This window comes from Centroberyx gerrardi, chromosome 7, assembly GCF_048128805.1.
Source record: "Centroberyx gerrardi isolate f3 chromosome 7, fCenGer3.hap1.cur.20231027, whole genome shotgun sequence".
Taxonomy (NCBI): domain Eukaryota; kingdom Metazoa; phylum Chordata; class Actinopteri; order Beryciformes; family Berycidae; genus Centroberyx; species Centroberyx gerrardi.
In genome coordinates this window covers 30,469,290-30,492,219 of record NC_136003.1, presented here as the reverse complement: position 1 = coordinate 30,492,219, position 22,930 = coordinate 30,469,290, and the positions used below count along the sequence as shown (strand labels likewise).

The following is a 22,930-nucleotide window of genomic DNA, read 5'->3' as shown; positions in this document are numbered from 1 at the left end:
TACCTTTTCTCCCTGGCTCTTGCATATTTACCTCTATACATAATCATTGTATTGACAAAAAGAGGTGTTACATCTTTGGTCGGGTGCTGTGGCAGTAGTGCACTCCTCACCACTGGTTGCTTGTATTGTTGGTGATCTATGAATTGAAGCTTAATCTGCTGTTGACCTCAGCTAAATGTCGAACCCCCCCTCCCCTCCCCAGGCTATGCCCACCCTGATAGAGCTAATGAAGGACCCCAGCGTGGTGGTGAGGGACACCACGGCCTGGACGGTGGGGAGGATCTGTGAGCTGCTGCCGGAGGCGGCCATCAACGAGGTTTACCTGGCTCCGCTGCTGCAGTGTCTGATAGAGGGGCTGGGGGCCGAGCCCAGGGTGGCCTCCAACGTCTGCTGGGTAAGAGGAATGATTATTTTCAGGTTTTGAATCATTTGGGATTTACATAAAGTCTGGAAAGTACGGAATAAAAGGTTGTATTTTCAGTCCCACTGCACATATGATTCTACATTGTTATACATAGTTGGAGACCCACTGAGCGCTTTTACATGCTCACTAATAATCAGATTAACTGGGAATAATCAGGTTATGGTGATAATTAGATTGACATGTTTCCATGCGCTTTAGTAATGTGATAACAGGGAAAACTCCCAGCTTACATGATTCAGTCAGAGTTGGATTTCTCTCCTTAAGGAACTGACGTAAAATTCAAACTTCCTGCCGGTTGTTTTTGAACATGCCGCCGCACAGACCTGATTTTCATACAGCCAGGATTCTGTGTCTCATTACTTCCTCACTTCTAAATATGAAAACTCACATCAGTAACACATTCTGCATCGACACAATCACTGTATGGTCTGTGACGAAAAATCATGCACCACGCTGAATACGTGATGTATAACCCTACCACATTATCTGAGACCTAAAACACAAATACACTTTATATTTCAGACGGTTTTAAGATTATTCGCCACAACTTGCCTTGGCTTAGAGTTCCCAAGGGATGAAAATTACTCTAAAATGTCCTGGAGTAGTTATGGAATTAATTTAGTAAACCAAAAAAAAAAGGGCTCTGGTCCTTCAGGTAGAAGCCCAGAGCCGCATCCCAACTTCAGAACAAACACAGACGAACAGAAGTCATGGAAGTCATGTCTCTCCTCCCTGTCTTTCTCCCCTCCCAGGCGTTCTCCAGCCTGGCGGAGGCGGCCTACGAGGCGACGGATGCGGCGGAGGACCAGGAGGAGCCCAGCACCTACTGCCTCTCCTCCTCCTTCGAAATCATCGTCCAGAAACTCCTGGAGACCACAGACAGGTGGATGAGAAAACACACACAAACACAGTCACTTAGGTCGTCTCACTCTCTGTCACACACACACACTTTAAGTTGTGCATGTATAACTAAAGAGGAATCATTCTAACCCATGCTTGAAAGCCTGAACACTGCTACAGTGTTGAACAGAGTGCTGGTATTCAAAACATACAGTATTATGGTGCCTAATTTGATATCTGGCTTTTCCAGAACTGGTACTGTGTCGACAAAATGGGACACAATTTGTACTTTCTGTTCCTTTCTTCTTCAAAAGTACCATCAATGGCTTTTTTTTATAGAAAAAGAAAACCTAAAACAAAGTAGGGTAGTTACTGCATTTAAACAATTGTAAGTATTCATGTTATTTTCTGGCGGTTTTTCTGGTTTGTGCCGTGTTATTTGAGTCCAAACGGTGATACGTGGGAGGGTATCGGTACTGAAGTCAAAAGTTTTTGAATTGTGACAAGACTACTGTATCTATCTCTGTATCTTTCTCTCTCTCACTGACACTCACACACTCTCTCACACACACACACACACGCACACACAGTGGGGTGTGAAGCTGTTTCCTGTTGAAGGGAGGGACTTCCTGGTTGCAGTGTATAACGAGGAACCTTGTTTGATGAGGTGCAACAGCAGTGTTTGACTCGCTAAGCAGAGGAGAGCAGAGGAAAATATTAAAATCATAAGCTGCTGTTGAAACATTGTAAAAGAGACTCGTGTGAGGAAAGATACAAAACGTAGAGAACATTTACATTCAGAATCCCAATGATTTCAGTTGCCAAATTGAATAAATATATAGGAATACATGGTTATTTTTGCAAAACAAACTAACACACGACAGGGCAACAGGACGTTACACATAGTGTAAAGGAACAGTGTAAAACGGGCTTTATATATCATTCTATATAAAGTGAGAAGAACCTTGAGATGGGTGGTTGAAGGCTTGAACAGGCAGTAAAATATTCCTTTGTACCAAATTACATCTATTGCTGTTGGGGCTCGATGCCATTTGATTTTTTTTTTTTCTGATACCTACACCAGTTACGGAACTGATTCAAATTCAATCCGATTCTAATCAAATAAATTTTTCCACTACCACTTTGTTCAATGAAAACACATTTCACTATGCAGTAGAGTAAATTATTTTGTGTAACATTTGCATGTCCCTTTTTGATTTTCCAAATGGAATTGGACAGTCCTGAATTTATTTCTGTCAAATGAAATTCTGCTAGGCTAGTAGAAGAAACTGTTAAGCTGAATTTAACATTTTGAAATGCTTTGATAAATGTTATTGTCTTCAAATCACAATAATTCCCGGTATGGGACCTAGTCGGGTATTGAGAGGCGACGCCTCCGTAGTTGTTCTGTTATTATTCTAATATTTCCCGTCTTGTGTTCTCCAGGCCCGACGGCCACCAGAACAACCTGCGCTCGGCCGCCTACGAGGCTCTGATGGAGATTGTCAAGAACAGCGCTAAGGACTGCTACCCCGCCGTACAGAAAACCACCCTGGTCATCATGGAGCGACTGCAGCAGGTCTTACAGATGGAGGTAAGAGAGAGGAAGAGGGGATGGAAGGATAGAGAGGCATGGAGTTTAAAGATAAAGGACTGACAAGCTGTAAAGATCAGACTCACATTCTGCATCAACACAGTCACTCTAAGATCTGTGTATGGTCTGTGATGATAAATCATGCACCACGCTGAACATGTGATGTATAACCCTACCACATTATCTGAGACCTTCACTCAAATACACTTTATATTTCAGACAGTTTTAAGATTATTCACCTCAACTTAGTCAGAGTTCCCACACTCCTGGAAAACTTGGGAAAACTCATGGAATTTTAAAATGTTTTTTTCCAGGCCTGGAGAAATTATGAAAAATGATAAAAGGGAGAAAATGTTTGGAAACGTCATGAAATTTTATTTGTGAATTTGTTAATGATTTTACATTTTGACATTTAGTGAGCCCAGTATCTCAGGTATTTTCCAGCACTAAAACCTCACTCTAGTTCAGTGTCTAACTTGCAAGTGCAGCATCAGCTAATTATTATATTCCCAACTCATTGTTTCCACTTTAGAGAAGCAAGTGCAACTTAACAGCTAATTTAAAATGTAGGCTGCATTTCAAAGATGGAGGGTATAAGTGAACGGTATAAATGAGCTGGCTGTAAACTGAAATAACACTTTGTGAGAGAATGAAAGCTGAACTAAAACTAATAAAAATATAGATTAAAAATATACATTAAATCTTTTTAGTTTTTACCTTTTTATTTATGTACAGGGTAAAAAGAATTTTTTTTTTTTTTTTTGGCGAAGAATTTTTATGTATTACTCTAAGCAAATTGAAAAATTAATGTAAAGAAAAATGTACAAATGTATGATTCATTGCTTGTATTACACAGTATCTGTTGCAAACATGTACAAAATACCTGTTCTGAACCTTTTAAAAAATACTACTTTGCACTTCAAAGGTCTGAATTAGTTGAAATGATTTTGATATGAGATGCGACTGAAACTACTCGTTGTGATGTCAGTGTCTGCCAAAATACTTTGGTTAATCATTTTGGCTCTAGTTGTGCAGCAGTTGTAGTTTATATTTGTGTTTATATTGCCATTCTGAATTAATTGAATTGAAAGTGTATTGCTGTCAGCCATGCAACACGTTAAGAAATGAGCAGAATGTCACACAGAAGCTATCCAGTTCTCCACCCAGTCGACATCTGCTGCTGTTGATCGTTGTATTTCCTGTCTAATGATGTAACTTCCTGTCTCTCCTCAGTCTCACATCCAGAGCACCTCAGACAGAATCCAGTTCAACGACCTGCAGTCGCTACTGTGTGCCACTCTACAGGTGAGAACACACACCTGTACTCTATCTGCCCTCTGCAGAATCTGCTCAGTGAGGCCCAGCTTCATACTTTATTAAATGCCAGGTATGCAGAGATGGGTTGTGTTCAGGGTGTGTGCCTGTTCACCAACATCCTGGCAACTGTTCAAGAGAGTCGTGAAACAAAATCCAGAATGTTCAGATGGGAGGAGTTGTTTAATTATGTTGTCTCTTAACCTAGATTTACCGCAGCTTAACCTAACTGTAACCCAGATGGTGTCCCAGCACCCTCAAACACTAACCTTTAAATGGCCCCTTGTCCCACATAAGGACCCAAATGTCCTCACTTCTAAGTGCCAAAACTCACATCAGCAACACATTCTGCATCAACACAGTCACTCTAAGATCTGTGTACGGTCTGTGATGATAAATCATGCACCACGCTGAACACGTGATGTATAACCCTACCACATTATCTGAGACCTTCACTCAAATACACTTTATATTTCAGACAGTTTTCAGATTATTCTCCTCAGCTTGTCTTGGGTTACAGTCAGAGTTCCCACACTCCTGGAAAACTTGGGAAAAGTCATGGAATTTTAAAATGGTGTTTTCCAGGCCTGGAGAAGTTATGAAAAAGTTATTAAAGGGGGAAAAGTTTTGGAAATGTCATGAAATTTTATTTGTGAATTTGTTAATGATTTGACATTTCGTGAGCCCACTATTTCAGATTTTGTCCAGCACTAAAACTTCACTCTAGTTTAAGCTAATGAGGCTAACATTGTCTAACCTGCTACTGCAACATCAGCTGATTATTATATTCCCAACTGACTGTCTCTACATTAGAGAAGCAAGTACAACATACAGCAAATTTAAAATGGCTTCCATCAACACATCATGTAGGCTACGTTTCAAACTTGGCCTCTCTGAGCACAACAGAAGTGCCAACAAAAACTGAACAAAGGATGCGCTGTGTCAGAGGTGCAAAGAATTATGGTCATTGTAGTTCACTAACACACTTTCAGTGCTTGACAATATTGTTTGAAAAGTACACCAATGGGGAAAAGGGCACGTTTTGAACGCCAGCTTAGTTCCTCACATTACCCGAAATTAATCTAAAACAAATTTACTTGGTTGGCTGTTAATTTACCTGCCAAATATTAACATTATTTGGGAAATGCTGTCAATAGAACTCCTAGAAGTAAAAAATATTTCAGCTTTTAGCAGAAGTACAGCTGCACTTGAAAAAGATTTTCAGTAGTCGCTTGGCAACAGCAGCCATGACCGGCGCCTCCCACACGCATCTGTTGAGTGCTGTCGGCTAAAAATAAGCGTTTGGACACAGCGGCTAACCTGTTCCAACCGGTCGTCCTCCAGAATGTGCTTCGCAAGGTGCAGCATCAGGACGCCCTGCAGATCTCAGATGTGGTGATGGCCTCGCTGCTCCGAATGTTCCAGAGCACCGCCGGCTCCGGAGGCGTGCAGGAGGACGCGCTCATGGCCGTCTCCACGCTGGTGGAAGGTACACACACACACACACACACACACACACACACACACACACACACACTCAGAGATGCTGTGCAGGTCTTTGGAAGTATGGAACATGACTGAACGATCTTAAAACTTTTCAAGAGCTGGAAATTTTCACAAAGTCTGGAAAAGCACAAAAAAGTGTCTCAGTAAACACACTATGTAATTGTAGACTTCTATCACTTCACATTGTCTATTCGTTTTAAGGAATAATCTTCAGGAGTCTTTCGGAAAATGGTTTGAAAATCGAATGAATCAGTAACTGGTTCAGGACTTTTTACAATGAAATGATTACAACATATCACAGAATCAAAAAGGCTTGAGTTCAATCCCCCATGGCAGCAGGTATCTTCCCTCCTGAGGTGTTATGGAGACGTAAGACGCTGAATCCCTGAAACCAGGGCTGCTGTTGAGAGTTTAACACAAACTGAAAATAAAAAACTGCATTGTGGCCATCGTGATAATCGGTCAGTTACCTTCAGGTGATTCCAGTGCCATAGTGAGCAATTAGAGCGGCTCCTTCCATTAGACTGACCAGGTGAAGACATGATCCCTGATTAAATTTACCTCCTCCGGTGAAGGATTTAGCTTTGAGACAGTTGAGACATGGACCGTGCAAAACAAGAACTGCTGCTGTCGGTTTCCACACTCTGCAGTAGAGATGAGCTGAAAGTAGAGAAGCACTAAATAATACACAGCTGGTTGTCTCTGTTTTTGTCTTCTCAGTGCTGGGGAGTGACTTCCAGAAATATATGGATGCCTTCAAGCCTTTCTTGGGTATTGGACTCAAGAACTATGCTGAATATCAGGTGGGACACAAACACACTTACATTCACAGTCTTTCAGCTTCCCTCCATCGTCTCTGACAGCTAGCTTCTGGAGCGACTTGTTGTCGCCTTCGTTGTCTTGTTGTTATCTGGTGTCTCAGTAGTCCGGATTAAACAAAGTCACATTCCAAGCCGCAAACCTTCGATCGATTCCAGTCGAGCTGAAATAAAGTTTTCTCCTCCTCAGCAGTTGTAAGGCTGTTGAAGCCACCAGATTAAAAGCACTAGAAAACAGACTTTGTGAACTGGTTGGGTTTTATCTCTCTGCCAGAGCTTTCGTTAAAGAGCTTAGGTGACATGTTGCTGCCCCTCTGCTAGGTGTTTTCTGCAGATATGTAACAAAGCCCTCCGTAACATCAACACTATAAAAAACATTTGGCATAGAATCACAATTCTTCACAATAATCATAGAGCACTTGTGTTGAATTTGGCTATTGAACTTTTCAATGGCAGTAAAGTTAGCTGCACATCTGTGTCTGGGTCACAGATTGGCTAATGCTGTTTGGGTCTGTGCTGCCTTACAAAACAAAAGAGCAGTAACTGTGTTAAATTGTAAAAATGACATCAAAGCCGACGTCCTTCTTCGACAAAAAGATCTGTGTTAAGTGGATCGTATCCTTTCGTAGCATTTATGCGTCTATTATTGTGTTCTGCACACAAACCACAGTCAATTACCTTTTGACTTAAAACATTTACAGTAGTTGGTGCTGTTTGCCTTTGGCGGACAGTGTCTGTTTGTATCAGGCGTGTTATCTTGCATGGTGTCTTGGGGCATGTAGCGGCTCTGGAAGCCACCAAATGAGCTGACGTCCGATCCTCCGCCTGCCGTCAGTGAGGCAGTGTGGATTTTATGGCGTCACAGAGTGAAGCGGGTCCGTTTCACGCAGGAGGTTCGGGCTGCAGGCCGGCCGCTTCACCCTCTTGGTTTTGCGAGACCCCACAAACCCCAACTTGAAATGTTGCATAATCTCTCTCACAACTGTAAATGATTTTACAGTTGTGAGGGTTTGTTTCAGGTAGCAGAGCTGCCTCTGGATCTCTGCAGGAGCTCACAAAAAGAAACCTGCATCTGTTTGCTATTTGATGGCTAGAGAGCTTGCTGCCTGAAGGTTTCTAGTCTTAAAACATCTTTGACACATTTGAATTTAGATAACTCAAATACATCACCAAATATAGTGTTCAAGCCTGAAGTACAGTTTTGAGGTCTTATGTTTTTTCAGCTTACGCTACCAGGCAAAAGTTTGGACACACGCATTTTGTCTTTATTTTTACCATTTTTCACATTTTAGAATAGCAGTAAAGACATCAAAACTATGAAATAACACAAATGGAATTATGCAGCGACCAAAAAAGTGTTAAACAAATCAAAACTTATATTTTAGATTCTTTAAAGCAGCCGCCCTTTGCCTTGATGGAAAGACAAAGGCTTTGGAAAGAAATTCATACATAGGATCAACTTCACTACTTATATTTGTCTAAAACACATTTCAAGCATTTAAGCAGAAGCCTTTAGATCTAAATGGCTTTAAGAGAATGAAAAACACAGAACATTCAATCGTTGTGTGCCGTCGAAGCCCATGAGTATGCAGGTTTTCATGCCAACCAGTCGCAACACCAAAGGTGGATGGATCAAATTGATTGATTTCCCCCTTGTGGACTCACCTGTCGAAGTAATTAACCCTTGCCTGCTTCAGAGCTGAATTAAATAAAAAGTAAATTTAAACTGCTGAAGCCTGCAGACATTGACGATTTTATATCTGAGAATTGAGATGCGGGGAACCGACAGCAGATCCAGAAAAGGTTTCAACTTGGCTGCCACACACACACACACACACACACACTCTCTGACTGTAACGCGCTGTGTGTTGCTGCAGGTGTGTCTTGCAGCGGTGGGTCTGGTGTGTGACCTGTGCAGAGCTCTGATGTCCAACATCCTGCCTTACTGTGACGAGATCATGCAGCTGCTGCTGGAAAACCTGGGGGTGAGCTGGACTCGTCTTCTTCTCTCCCCTCTGTCCTCTCTGTGCTCATCAGTTTGTTTTTTAAACTCTGAACCTTTACACCTTTCTGTTCTCCTGTCGTCTCTCCATCCTTCGCTCTCAACACTTTGCCTTCATTCCATCCTCTGTTCCCTCATTCTCTCCTCCCATCGTCTCCTTTCTCCAAACCCTGTTCTCTCCTCCCCTCTTTCCACATTCTCTTATGTCTCCTTTTCCTCCCCTCCCTTCATCCGGTCTTCTTCTCATCCTTTCCTTTCTTCTCTTCCTGTTCTTCCTTCCCCATATCCTCTCCCCCCTGCTCCCTCTTTTCTACTCCTCTACTACTCTTTCACTCTGCCTTTCCCCTCCATCTCTCCTCTCTACATTCATCCTCTCCTCTGCCTCTTTTCCCTCCTACCTCTCTCATCCTCTCCCCCACATCCATGGTGTCTTCTCTTCAAGATCTTCATCCTCTCAGATAATATTTGGCAGGCTTATTTCAAAGCATTAACTCTCTCTCTCTGTGTGTGTGTGTGTGTGTAGAATGAGAACGTGCACCGGTCTGTGAAGCCCCAGATCCTGTCGGCGTTTGGTGACATCGCTCTGGCCATCGGAGGAGAGTTCAAGAAATACCTGGAGATCGTCCTGGACACCCTGCAGCAGGCGTCCCAGGCCCAGGTCGACAAGGTAACAGAAAAGACACACACACACACACACACACAGAGTAGCAGGCCTCACATCGCCAGTTTAATGCGTTGAGAAATATACACACATTAACACGCATGGTGTCTGAAATTAACTTTACTCCCCTGCCAAGAATAACTTTTACCAGCCAAAATAATCTACATTTTTTTCAGAGAAATGTCACCCTACTTGTTTTTTTTAAACACAAAAACCCACAAATGAGTTTGACAGATTTTATGAAGATGAATAACCCAGATGGTAACCCCAGCACCCGCAAACCCCAACAACTAACCTTTAAACCCTTTGTCCCACATAAGGACCGACCAAAATGACTCACTTCTAAGTACCAAAACTCACATCAGCAACACAGTCACTCTAAGATCTGTGTACGGTCTGTGATGATAAATCATGCACCACGCTGAACACGTGATGTATAACCCTACCACATTATCTGAGACCTTCACTCAAATACACTTTATTTCCAACCGTTTGACTGTAAGCCAAGACGAGTTGAGGCGAATAATCTTCAGAGTTCCCACACTGCTGGAAAACTTGGGAAAGTCATAGAATATTAAAATGGTGTTTTCCAGACTTGGAGAAAAATTGAAAAATTATAGAGAAACGGTTTGGAAAAGTCATGAAATTTTATTCCTTGAATACTGTCAAATAGGGATGGGGATGAGTTTTTTTTTTTTTTTATTAGTGAGAAGGTGTGGGAGTCCTGTACTGTGATTTCTTCTGCATGTAGCAGTGGCGCTAAATGATGACTGTAGTCTGACCCTGTTTTATTCCTGCAGAGTAAAGGCCTAAAAGCTCATTTCACTGGGAAACTGTGCTGTACTTTGTCACGAAATTCGTCATCTACATGCCGATTAATGTGAAGTGAATTGATGGAGTGTCTGCACAAGTACCATAATGCATCTGTGTGTGTGTGTGTTGCAGTCGGACTACGACATGGTGGACTATCTGAATGAGCTGAGGGAGGGCTGTCTGGAGGCTTACACTGGGATCATCCAGGGCCTGAAGGGAGACCAGGAGAACGTTCACCGTAAGACACACACACACACACACACCCACACCCTGATCAGCATGTTCACGTAGACCATCACACACTGACTAGGCTCGGGCGATATCCAAAATGTAACATCACAACGCAAATACATTATTTCAAATATTTTTTTTTGTATTTTTTTGTATTTCTTCTAAATTACATCAAATTTCAAGGTTATTAATAATTATTCAATACCGCAGGAAATATCAAATATCGCAATATTTCGATATTTCCTGTTAGTATTATCGAATATCAGCCCAAGCCTAACACTAACCCACAAAAAAAAAATCACATTCATTCACGCAGCTCGCTCAACCAGGCATGTTGTGGGAGAGTTTTTCAGAGATTAATTATTGACTCACTCTTGTACTCACTCTTTCATACAATCACTGACACACACACACACACACACACACACACACACACACACACACACAGTGGTGACGTCTGTTCCTCCGCCTGCCATGAGTAAGGCAGTGTGGATTTTATGGCGTCGCAGAGTGAAGCGGGTCTGTTTCACCCAGGAGGCTCCGGGCTGCGGGGCGGCCGCTACGCCCTCTTGGTTTTGCGAGACCCCACAAACCCCAACCTGATGGCTGGAAATGTTGCAAATCTGTCAAAACTGTAAACGATTTTTAAGTTGAATTCAAGTGAAGGCATTCTGCAGTTTGAAAAAGCTCCGATTTTAGTTGTAATTTTTATTTCTTTCCCCTCTTTTTATTTTTGCTTCTTCTCTGTCTTCCTCTTCGCTCTTTCTCTCTTCGCTTTGATGTCTCGCTCTTCATTTTTCTCATTCTCTGAACTTTTGTCTGTGTTCTTCCTTCCTCTCCTCTTTCCTTCTCCCCTCTTAACTTTCTTTCACTTCCTCCCTTATGTCCCCCCCCCCTCCATTTCCCCTGCCAACCTCTTCCTTCCCTCCTCACCTCCTTTTCCTTCTTCCCTCTCTCCATCCTTCTCCCTCTGTCCCTCCATCTCATTTCCTCCTCCTCCTCTCCTCCTCCAGCTGATGTGATGCTGGTCCAGCCTCGGGTGGAGTTCATCCTGTCCTTCATTCACCACATAGCGGAGGATGACGACCACTCTGACGGAGTGGTGGCCAACGCTGCCGGACTCATAGGGTAAGGAATGAGGGATGGAGGGAGGTGCGGTGGGTGGAGAACCATCAAATGACCCGTTAAGGCCAAAGAAAGTAGGAAGAGATGATGTTGTGACTTTCTCAGGCTTTAATCCTCTTGGTGAACAAATACTTGTATCTTCCCCTAGTGTCCAACACTGGTATACATGATAGGGCTGAACAATTAATCGAAATTTGATCAAAATCGCAATATGGCCTACTGCAATTTTCAAATTGCAGGAGGCGCAATATTTGTTAAAGGCGAAATGTGTCAAAATACCATTTTAAATTAAATATTGTGGTGCTGCAGAGATGTCCTGGCCTACACATCATATTCTACAGACTTAAGAAAACATCTTTGTTTGGTACAGATCCCCGCAAAAATCACACCATAATCATTTTAACACTTTTTTCAATGAAAATGAGAATAATGATGTAAAAATTATCATTCCCTCTAATATCGCAAATCATATCGCAATTGCAATTAGATATTTTTTCAAAATCGTTCAGCCCTAATGCATGATATACATCTTTTTGAGTCAGGTAAATTTCACCAATCTGTACAATTATACCAAAACACAAAGGTTTTGTGTTTTTAAAAGCAGGAGAGAGAGGGAGAAAAGGAGGCGGGCGGATAAATGAAGACACAAATGTGTGGAATAACTAAGACCTCCAGTCCCTACCGGTGTAGTAATACAAGCATGAATATATTCCTAAGATGTGTGTCTGGTCTATGATGAGAAATCATGCACCACGCTGAGTATGTGATGTATAACTGAACCTCACTATCTGAGACCTGAACACACTGTTAGGATTGTTTTATTTGTCTGTCTGGTGCAGCAGTGGTACTGAGGCATCGTTCTAGATTTGGTGCCTTTGCAGGTCTGGAAAATCTGATTTCCAGGTTTTAAAGTTTTTGAATTGCAGTTGCTGTTGAGTTCCCACAACTACTAGGGCTGTCACTTTATCAAAAAGTCAAATTTGATTTTAGCAGCAGAAATGTAGCTTCATTATAAATTCATTTCAAAATTGTCAATGTCTTTAAGGCTATATATCCAGAGGCTGATAATCGGTTGTCTCACATGTTTTTATTCCCGGCCACAAGAGGGCGTCAGAGCATAAGCAGATAGACTCAAAACAAACTTGAATTCTATTTGGCCCTAAACATGCACCCCATTTACATTTAAGACACATTTTAATGCCCGGTGTAAATACACCCAAGAAGCACTGGAGACAGATTAAAGTCTGATTTCTTAACCCAGTGTAACCGACTCAGTCAGCACAGCCTGGCCATAGGAACACAGCCGACACAGGCTTTTTTTTTTTTTAATTGTATATTTTATGCTTATTTTAAAAAATTGAATTTCCTTGTTCATTTTTGAAACTTGTGTTGGTACACAAATGTGAATGTAAATCTGACTTTAGAATTTAAAGTGACAGCCCTAACGCCTGCACACTCCCTGTAGATCGTTTCAGTTGTTGGGATCTTTGCTGTTGTGTTGCCCAGATACTTTCAGCAAACATCATATTCTTCAAATCTGATCATTAGAAACTGTCTGGAAAACTTGTCAAACTATCTACGGATACTTAATCATCATGAAAACTATGATTAAGTGTGTCTTAGAGGGAATTGTGCCTACACTTTTATTATTTCTTTTGTAGTAGTGGTAGTTTCCTGTTAGAGCGCGGCACCGCTGCTGAACAAAAGACAGATCGGACCAAACAAAGTGCTCAGTAACGCTTTCAGCATTTCCCCAAAGTGTTAAGTGTGTGTTTCTTCCCGTCCTCAGTGACCTGTGCGCTGCGTTCGGTAAGGACGTCATGAAGCTGGTGGAAGTGCGTCCTCTCATCAACGACTTGCTGACGGAGGGCCGGCGCTCCAAGACCACCAAAACCAAGACGCTGGCCACCTGGGCCACCAAGGAGCTCCGCAAGCTGAAGAGCCAGGCCTGGTCAGTGCAGCGAGACGACCGCCATGTGCACACATCTGGGCTCTCAGAGGCCCGTTTGTGCCAATAGCCAATAAAACTTTAAAAATTTGATCATTTTCATTCCAAAAATTTTCAAAAAGGATCAGTGTTTTCCCCAGGATCTTATTCTTGTTGGGGTGGAAAAAAATCATTTAGACCATGTGACACCCAGGATGATGTTGATGATAGTAATAATTCATGTTTAGAAATTGAAGAACACAAGCAACACTTTCTACATGTTCATGCATGCTTTTGTGGAATTTGAGCAAAGTAAAGATCATTAGAATTAATTCAGGTTAAAGTGCTTCCCATAGACAACTGTATGGTATTGATCGATTACACAATAAATGTAATCAATCTGCAGCATGTCCATCGTATCGGAGATGGACGACACTGACTGGCTATCAGATTTTAACATTTTTAATAAAAGTCCAGTATTCACCTGATATATCTGTCTAATCCTAATACGTACATAGATATAAAACTACAGACAGACTTTTATTGCTGTTATCCCAAACTTTAACCAACACATGGACTGAATCTGCCTCAAACCCAGACTGTAACCCGACTGACCAAAATGTCCAAAACTGTAGTAACAGTCATGACACACTCTTAAGATCTGTGTACGGTCTGTGATGATAAATCATGCACCACGCTGAACACGTGATGTATAACCCTACCACATTATCTGAGACCTAAAACACAAATACACTTTATATATTTCAAACTGTTTCAAGATTATTGAACTCAACCTGCAGCTGACAGTGTTTCCTCTGTTTCATGTAGCAGCGGATCGTTTTAGTTTCACATCTATTCAGAGTTTTGGTCCCAAATTATGGTTTTTTTTTATTTTGATACAGGATCGTAATGCAAACGTTAATTTTAATTTAATCAGGCCTATATTTCTATTTTGGAGGAAATTTGTGTTAAAATGAACCTGAATCTCTGCCAGATCCCACCCAATAATTGCACATTTAGCACTTTTTGTAAATATACGTCATATTGTCAAGTACTGAAACGATCAGTTTGGGCTCTCGTAACTTGTGATGGGCATTTGTCATTATTTTAGACATTTTATAGACTAAATGATTAATCGATTAATTCAAAAAATAGTCGGATGGATTCATCGATAATGAAAATAATTGTTAGTTGCAGCCGTAATATTGCTCCCGTGTCTGTTTTTTAATTGAACCGCAGTGAAGCAACAGTCAGATTTCCAGGTTAAAGTTTCTGTTGTAACCTAAATCACTGTTACTTCCCTTTTACTTCCTGTTTTCTGTATCGGTGCTGAGTGACAACGGAGGAAACACTGTGATGATTTGTGTTGTGATTCTGTTTGATTGAAGCGCCTCTCCTGTAACTCGTCCTCTTCCTCTTTCTGTTTCTGTCCTTCAGATTTGCTGCTGGTCGGGGAAGAGAGAGAGAGAGATAGAGAGAGAGAGATAGAGAGAGATCAACATCAGTGAACAATGAGGAAAAATTGCCCCACTGGAATTAAATCTTCTGTCTTTCGCGCGTGCGGCCGGGTCGAAGCAGAAGCGAAGTGTGCGCTGAGATGAGTGTCTGTGTGTGAGCGAGCGAGAGAGAGAGCGAGAGAGAGAGAGAGAGAGAGAGAGCACGAGCGAGAAACGTGTGAACGAGCGAGCGAGAGATGAGTGACATCACACCACCTTCTGAGTACAATTCCAGCAGTCGCCGGCAGACTAGCAGCGACTCCCCCCTCCCCTTCGGCCCTTTGAACGCCCCCCTCGAAACCCCCCCCCCCCCCCCCCCACCCTTGACCTTTGACCCCTCCTCCTTTTTCGACGGCCTGTGGACTGTACTGTATCTGGACTAGGACAAGGACTCCGAACCCCCTCCTCTCACCCCCCTGCTTTCCGAAAAATAAAAGACTTTTGGAGCCCCACATGATCCCGAACGCTCCTCCGAACCCCCTCTTTCCATTCCCCTCCTCCCACAATCCTCGTCTCTCGCTGTAGCCGGGCTCGCCAAGCCAACTAACATTTTAGTAGTCTGCTACAATACGACACGGCGCCACCAACCGCCCCGCCCCCTGCCCCGCCCCGCCCTGCCCTGCCCCGCCCTGAAAAATCGACCCGCAAGAGACCAACTGCCAACAACAAAAAAAACACGACGAGAGGTGGGAGGGGGAAAGTTTTTTTTTTTTTTTCTTTTTTTTTTTTTTCTTTGGGAAAAACGTTTAAAAAACAACAAAAAAAAAAAAAACACAACACGATGAGAAAAAAGTAAAGACTTCTGGAATCAAAGCAACATAAGGAAAAACAAAAAAAATTTAAAAAGGACTTTTGGACTTGAGTTGCTCTTTGACCGATCTGTGGAATACTTACACTTTCATTTTGTTGCTCTTAATTTTTTTTGGTTTTTCTTCTCAGCTCTTCTTCCAAGCACTCTGTGGTTGCGGACTTTTGAGTAATAAAACCCCCAATACAGCGAAGATGATCTGAATCGGACTGCGAGTAGGACTGTGTAGATACTAAAAAACAGAACGGAGTTGAAGCACGGTGCCTGGGTTTCAGGTGTGTGTGTGTGTGTGTGTAGATGAGGGAGAGGAGGTGGAGCCTCGCCCCCCCCCCCCCCCTCCCTCCCTCCCTCATAGTGGTTACATCTACCCCACTTCCCCCCCTTCATCCCCAGCAGCCTCTCCCTGTAGGGGTTCAGTTTCACAGGGACTATTGGCCAATGTTGACAGATTTTTGTCTGTATTTTGGGGGTGTGGGGGGGTCGGGGTGTCTGTCATTCCTCCCCAAGTGAAAACCAATAAATAAATTAATGATTTAATGATCTATACAATAAACTAGTGAGGCAGGAGAGAGAGCGGGATGCGAGTCTCGGCTGGCTCTGCTGCTTTTCTAGCCGGGGGAGAGAGAGACGGACAGAGGAACCATCACACCACAAAAAACACCAACATGTTCACCTGCTTTGGTTTTGTTTTCTTTCTTTTCCTCCGGTGGGTTTTGTTTTTTTATTGTTTTCAACGACATCATCGGTTGCTTCTCTCGTCTTCAAGCGTGCGGGCTTCGTAGATCCGACAGTTTTGGCCCGGGAGTAAAAGCGGCGGTGAGGATTTCAAGAATCAAAGGGGAATGCTCTTATAAAACAAAAAAACAAAAGGAAAGCACTAAATTTGTACAAAATTAACGTGTAACACTTAGGAAAATCTCCTTCCTTGTGAAGCCGGGCCCGAGGCGACGGGCCCAGGAGGAGCGAGTGCCAAATGAAAAGGTGCAGCTGGCTGTTCGGGAGGCGGAGCAGGCGGCCGGCGGCGGCTTCGGGCCGGTCCGACCCACGCGGTCGACCGGTCCGATTGGCTCGTTGTGCTTGAGGTGTTTCAGTTCCCTGCTGGTAGTTTTTATTTTATTTTGTTTTGTTTTTTTTTTCTTCTTCCTCCGCTGCACTTGGTTTGGGAAAGGGTCACTCACCATTTTTGCTTGTTTAAAAAAATAAAATAAAATTCAAAGAATCGAAGACGTTTGTATAAGGTTATATTTTTCCATTGCTATGAAAAATAAAGAAAAAAAAACAATAAAATGATATGAAACATTCCCCAAGCAGTTCTGGTGATTTGGTCTGATTTTATCAGTTTTTGTTTAAAATTTTTTTTTTTTTTGGTTTTTGTTTCAATTTTTTTTTTTTTTTGTTATTGTTGAAGCAGTTAAAAAAGACAAAGGCCTTTGTGTCTGGTGTGTTGAACTGTTCTGGACTGTTGAGCTTCTGGACTTGATGGGCGAAGTGAGGGGAGGCAGATATCCCCCCTTTTCATCTGATGCTGAACATTAACTTTTCAGTTTGGTGGCCATCTCCCACTTCTTGGTTTATTTTGTTTACTGAATGCCAGACAAAGAACCGTGTGTGTGTCTATTTTTTTTTTATTTTTTATTTTTTAGACAATTATTTCATTGCTTATCCGCTCACTTAGCAGCTTGGCAGTTGACGCCTGGCAGACGGGCGTCGGTTGGGACCGTTAGCTCGTAGTCGGTGTGTAAATTCAAACGAACTGTACTGACCGCACAACTAGAAACCTTCAGAAACCCCAGAACACGCACATGGTTGTCTGTCTGCCTCGTTTTCCAGGTTGGACGACAATTCACTTTCAGTTGCCAGTTCATAGTGAATTCTCATCAAATATTGGACGAAAAAAAAAAAACGTCCGTTAAAAGGCCGTCGTGCCCGATCCACAATGAGGAAACCGAGGGAAAACGCTTTCAGTAAATGCAGTTTCCATTAACCTGACTTTGACTTTGAAAGTGAACTGAATCCAACCTCGGAGGCTTTTATTTTGCCGACCTGCCGCGGTCGGAGCTTTGGGGCTGTTCCACCATGGAAAACATACTTGCTGTGTTGACATGATGAACCTGGCAACTCGATTATTACTGAATTGTGAATCATTTAAAAGCCAATCTGCTTTTTATTTCGTATTCAACTTTAGTGAACTAATAAAGTCTATATTGTACTGAACCGTGCTGCTGCTCCCTTCTCCTTCTGACAGGCTGGTCGATGGTTTACAGCGGGGTTTCCCAGACACATGGGAAGGGGACCAGGGACCCATGTTTGATACCAGTTTGTCCTCAGGAACCTCATGTTTAGGAGTCTTTTATTGGTTATGACTTGGTAAAGAATTGCATTACTGTTCCTACTGTAAGTGGGGAAAGTGAAACCTACAAAAATGGGCATCTTTATGAATTCATTGATTGTCTAGTGGATGAAAAATGGTAAAATATAACTTCCTTGTTGTCCTGCACCAACTCTTTAGTGCAGAGCCATTATTTAACAGGGACAGCAGGTATAAAATGAAAGTTATTTTGGTCCAGTGCTGCATGTAACTTACTGTACTTGACCCACCAAGCAGCCTGCATTTCCATATAATATCTAAATTGAAATTGATTGGCTCTGCTGGGGGTTTAGGTCAGGTCCTCCAGATTGGTCCCTTGTAAATTAATGAGAAACGTTGGATGCAAATGCGTCAGGTGAGAATCAGGCATGCAGCAGGACGATGGTGCCAACATGGCCGCCACTGAAGACTGAAAATACCCCAACTGGGAATGCACTGACACAAATTCCCTGTTCTGAACAATACAGACTTAGTACATAAGTTTGGGCTCATTTGACAAAAAACAATATGATATATAATCAATTTTTCTGGAAAAATAAGCCTCTGTATTGATTTCTAGTTGGTCGAACATGGCTCTAGGTATCAGACTTTAGTATTGGATAGATTCTGATACCGATACTTTAGTTTAGCCCGAGGTCAGCCTGATATCTGGTGTCGCTTGTGTTGCATCCCAACTGCAAACTCAAAGGTCTCTCCTCTGACCTATTGGTTCTCAAAGTGGGGTCCTGGGATCCTTAGGGGACCTTGAGGAGGTTCCTGGTGGTCCCCAGCAAAACGAATCGTTTAGTTTGAGTGTGTTTTCATCCACTAGACAAACACCGTGAGTGAATATTAGGATGATGTTCTCTCCCGTACAACCAGACTGGACTAAACTTGACCAAACTCTGTTAATAGCTCTGAGTTGTATTTCTGTGTAGATTCATTCCAGTCTTCCAGGTAGTAAGACGTCCAAACAAAAATGCCATTACAAGGTTGAGTCTCTATTTGAGGGACTGAGCTGACGGACTGACATGGATCCAGGTTTCCTCAGGACCAGTTTTTTATTTTATTTTACAGTGCTTGGTCCAAAAAACAAATAAAAATCCTGTTCCCAAATGTTCCTGCAGTGTCCAGGAAACTTGTTTGTGTCGTCCCGGTCTGGATCTGGCTGGATCATGGGAGGGTTTACACCGGTTCTCATTAAGAATCGTTCTTAATAGAGGAAAGTGTGTTGAGTACTCAGAGGCGAGACAGTTGGTTTTCACATTCGACAGATCAGTCAATACTAATCCATAGTGGTTTCTAATCTCTAATCAGGATTTCACTAGATGTTTTTTGGAGGCTAACCTATGCAATTCTACAAAAGTGCTGAAAATTGTCTTGTGAGACCAATGTACCTGTTGTGTTGGCTGTGTTAAAATGATGACAGGTAAAATTACTATACTAATATATCAAACTGTTTGACATGATGTGGAAGCAAATGTCCGTGTGTCAAAGCAGAATTATTATCCAGTGTGTACTTAGTGTGTAAAAATAGTAAAAAAAAACAAAAAACTCAGAAATGTGAATGTGAAAAAAGGAATTTCACTAGAAGGTGAAGTTGGAAACCAGGGCAGGAAACTTCACTCAGCAGCAGGTATAGATCCAAATATTCACCCGCCCATGTAGCTTTATCAGCAGCCAAACACATTGGAAACATTTTGAAGTTTGTGTTTTATTTAATTCATTTTCTAACCCGACAGATTGGCTGGTGGAAGAGGCTAAAATAATCTGTCACAGACTCATTTTACACCAGCTGTTGTCTGCTGGCTGGAGCTCGTCTCTCAGCCTGGTGAAAACCCAAAGGAGACAGACTGAGGATTTAACTCTCACCTCTCCTCTTAACATCCAACCCAAAACAGACAGACAGACACTTTAATAGCTCAAGGGATGGTTAGATCACACTGTGTGTTTGGTAAATGTTATTTTATTTTAGTTTCGGTGCCAGAAGTCTGATCTTTGATTTCTCTGAGGAACCATGTGTAGTCTGAGAGCAATCAGAGAGTTTCCAAAGTGAGATATTTTCCATTTGAGAAAACACCATCTCTTAGAAACTGATTTTTGGCAAAAAAACAAAAAACAAATATAGCCTACAACACATTATATGGAGTACTATCCTTAGCCTTAAGAGTTTGCTTAGAAAATACTATGTTTTGAGGTTGAAATCACCCTTGTGAAAAGTTGACTCATGAATTTCAGGTAGCAATTATTTTTAAAAATGGATAAATAGCAGATTTGTAGTTAAACCCATCAGTTGGACTTTGGACCAGACTACATTTATATATAGATTTATATGAGAATTGAAAGCTGAAGTGATTATTGAATATTCCAAAGTGAACAAGGGGCTGCCAGGCGATGCCAAAGCATAACCATCTAATTTGCCTCATCTTTTTCATCTTTCATCTCTTTCATTTTTTTCCATCAGGTCCTGAAAAGTCTTAAAAAGTCTTAAATCATATTATCTAAACTCAAGGCCTTAAGTGGACCTTAAGTGGAAGATCTAAAGTTTTCAATTTGTGAAACTGGTCTCATGTTTCATTGTAACTGCCATGAAAAAGGTCTGAAAGTCTAAAATGTAACTTGTTGAAACTTGCAGACACTCATACATAGATAGATAGATAGATAGATAGATAGATAGATAGATAGATAGATAGATAGATAGATAGATACATAAATAGATAGATAGAGAGATAGAGAGATAGATAATAGCTGTAGTCTGATACCATTACTCAGTCAGAGGGATTTGTCTCCCTCTAGTGGCCGTAGATTGGAACTGCAGCAGTATTTTTTTATTTCCCACTACTAGAATAACTTGACGCATCATTATCACATTTTCACATCATTATCAACTGTCCCAAAGAACAAAACAAAACAAAACAAAAAAATGAAATAAAATCCACTGGACTTAAAATGAAGCGTTGACGACGTTTTGCCTCTCGTATACTGATACGAGAGGCAAGCGAGTGGATTTTGTTTCTATTTTTTTTTTTTGACATCTTACCACCTGGATGACTGAAGTGACTCTACACAAAATCATTATCAACCCGCTGCTCTGCTGCCGCACCAGAGTTTCCCCTGTATTGACGATGAATAAGATAAACTTTCTATTTCGCTTTCCGCCCCCTGTTGTTTATCGTCATGTAATAAAACACTCAGAGAGCTGTGATGGCCGAGTGGTTAAGGCGTTGGACTTGAAATCCAATGGGGTTTCCCCGCGCAGGTTCGAACCCTGCTCGCAGCGACGCACGCGAACAGAACTCGTGTTTTCAGGACGGGTTAAATCATTTTAAAGGGGAACGCCACCCATTTAAAGAATTCCCATATGCTCTTCCTCTGCCCCGGGACAGTTCACTCAGGACATGAGAACATGCAGCGCTCTCTCCTGAAGCTACAAACTGGACAGTTGACCATTGAATCTGTGATGTCACTGGGATGTAAAATCAGGGGCTGTTCCATTGACAGTGAACGGGGCGCTGACTTTGTTGACCCCTAACATTTTGGTACGAGTTCCTGCACCCACATGATGTTTAAATTATGGCTCATACCTGTTAGCAGTGCCAGAATATAAACTTCATTTTGGTGTAAAAACTCAACTCAGCATTTTATGGCTCCACAAAGTCAGAGCCCCATTCATTGTCAATGGAGCAAACGCTGATGTTACACCCCAGTGACATCACAGATTCAAGGTCTCTCTCTCTGATTTCCAGCTTTATAAAGAGCGGTGCAAGTTGGCAAACACTGACTGAACTGTCCTGGGGCGCAGGAAGAAATAAACACAAGTTTGGTGATTTTCATGTTTTAACTTCAGCTGAAGGTTTACCTGATCCTCTATGGGTTGAGAAAAATCTACAAATTTTGGGTTTATGAAACCTTTTCAAAACCAATTAGATAATCTAAAAAAAAAATGCATGGTTGTCAAGGGTGGAAGTTACTGTAATTGAGAAGCTTTTTTGTGTACTTTTTTTTGGAGTATTTTTTTAAAGTCAGTAATTTTACTTTTACTTAGGTACGTTTTCACTGAAGTATTGTACTTCACTACATTTTAAATCACATATTGTGGATCCATTCAGCGAGAAGAGCAATTTGGCTTTACTTTGTTTCTGCCCTTTATTTTGTAATTTCCGTTTTTTTCCAGTTAACTCAATAACTTTTACTCTGAGGACATTTTAAATGAGACACTTTTTACATGCAAGACTTCGGGAGCAACTTGTTTTGTTGACACAGGAAGTGAGCGAAGTTAGCCAGACAGCTAATTTGATTTGGGCATGTTGATTCATAATGAACTTCACTATCATGAACATTAAGACTTAACTTTTTTCAGAGGCTGTCTTCATACTTTGGATCATGCTAGTCGCCTACTATCACTTAACATACCGTATGCTAAAGTGTTAGCATGCGCTCCGGATGACGCTAACTCCCAGAGACACAGAGAGGATATTGTTGCCAAATCCTCTGGTCAGATATTGGGTGAGGAAACTGATCAAGTCTATGTCGCCCTTTAACTCTTCTCCCTCCTGGCTTTCCAATAGTGGAATGACCTTTGACCTCGCCACTCCAGTCAGAACATGCACTCACTGAATGACATCCCCTCTTCTCCTCATTATAAAAACACTCCTATCTCTGTCTTTACTCTGTTTATTTTCCTTCTCCTTTACATGTTTGTTCTACGGGGAGATAAAGGCACTACAACCTTTGCACTCCTTATTTTGGCTGCTTGTCATTTTAGTGACCAAGGAAATGAAGCTCATTTATTAGTGGACTCACTGTAAGTCACAGAAATCTAATGCAAATGTAAACTCAAGGTTTCTCTGTCAGTGTCTGCCAATATGTTTAATGTCCACCATGTTTATGCTTTTGTGTTGACACTGCATTGAATTGCAATGTGTTTGTTACATTGAGGAAATAGATGCCTTTTGTTTGTTATGGAGTGACACACACACACACACACACACACACACACACACACACACACACACACACACACA

The 22,930-nt window shown here is 41.8% G+C and overlaps 1 protein-coding gene and 2 non-coding genes across 3 annotated transcripts in view; all 3 read left to right on the top strand.

Moving 5' to 3' along the window:
• The window catches only part of kpnb1 (karyopherin (importin) beta 1), a 28,153-nt gene extending 11,287 nt beyond the window's left edge, over positions 1-16,866 (top strand). Inside the window, exons 11-22 of the mRNA XM_071898279.2 lie at positions 203-394; positions 1,177-1,307; positions 2,711-2,858; positions 4,092-4,163; positions 5,517-5,661; positions 6,399-6,481; positions 8,374-8,481; positions 9,022-9,165; positions 10,105-10,210; positions 11,217-11,331; positions 13,118-13,279; positions 14,693-16,866. Of these exons, the coding sequence (XP_071754380.1) occupies positions 203-394; positions 1,177-1,307; positions 2,711-2,858; positions 4,092-4,163; positions 5,517-5,661; positions 6,399-6,481; positions 8,374-8,481; positions 9,022-9,165; positions 10,105-10,210; positions 11,217-11,331; positions 13,118-13,279; position 14,693 (1,407 nt within the window). The 3' untranslated portion in view covers positions 14,694-16,866. The remainder of the gene's footprint in view (positions 1-202; positions 395-1,176; positions 1,308-2,710; positions 2,859-4,091; positions 4,164-5,516; positions 5,662-6,398; positions 6,482-8,373; positions 8,482-9,021; positions 9,166-10,104; positions 10,211-11,216; positions 11,332-13,117; positions 13,280-14,692) is intronic.
• On the top strand, positions 10,655-10,796 carry LOC139910848 (small nucleolar RNA SNORA79). The gene has a single exon (XR_011784587.1). It is a non-coding gene; the product is annotated as a small nucleolar RNA SNORA79 (small nucleolar RNA).
• Positions 16,867-21,104: 4,238 nt separating the features above from the next.
• On the top strand, positions 21,105-21,186 carry trnas-uga (transfer RNA serine (anticodon UGA)). The gene has a single exon. It is a non-coding gene; the product is annotated as a tRNA-Ser (tRNA).
• The last annotated feature ends 1,744 nt before the right edge of the window (positions 21,187-22,930 follow it).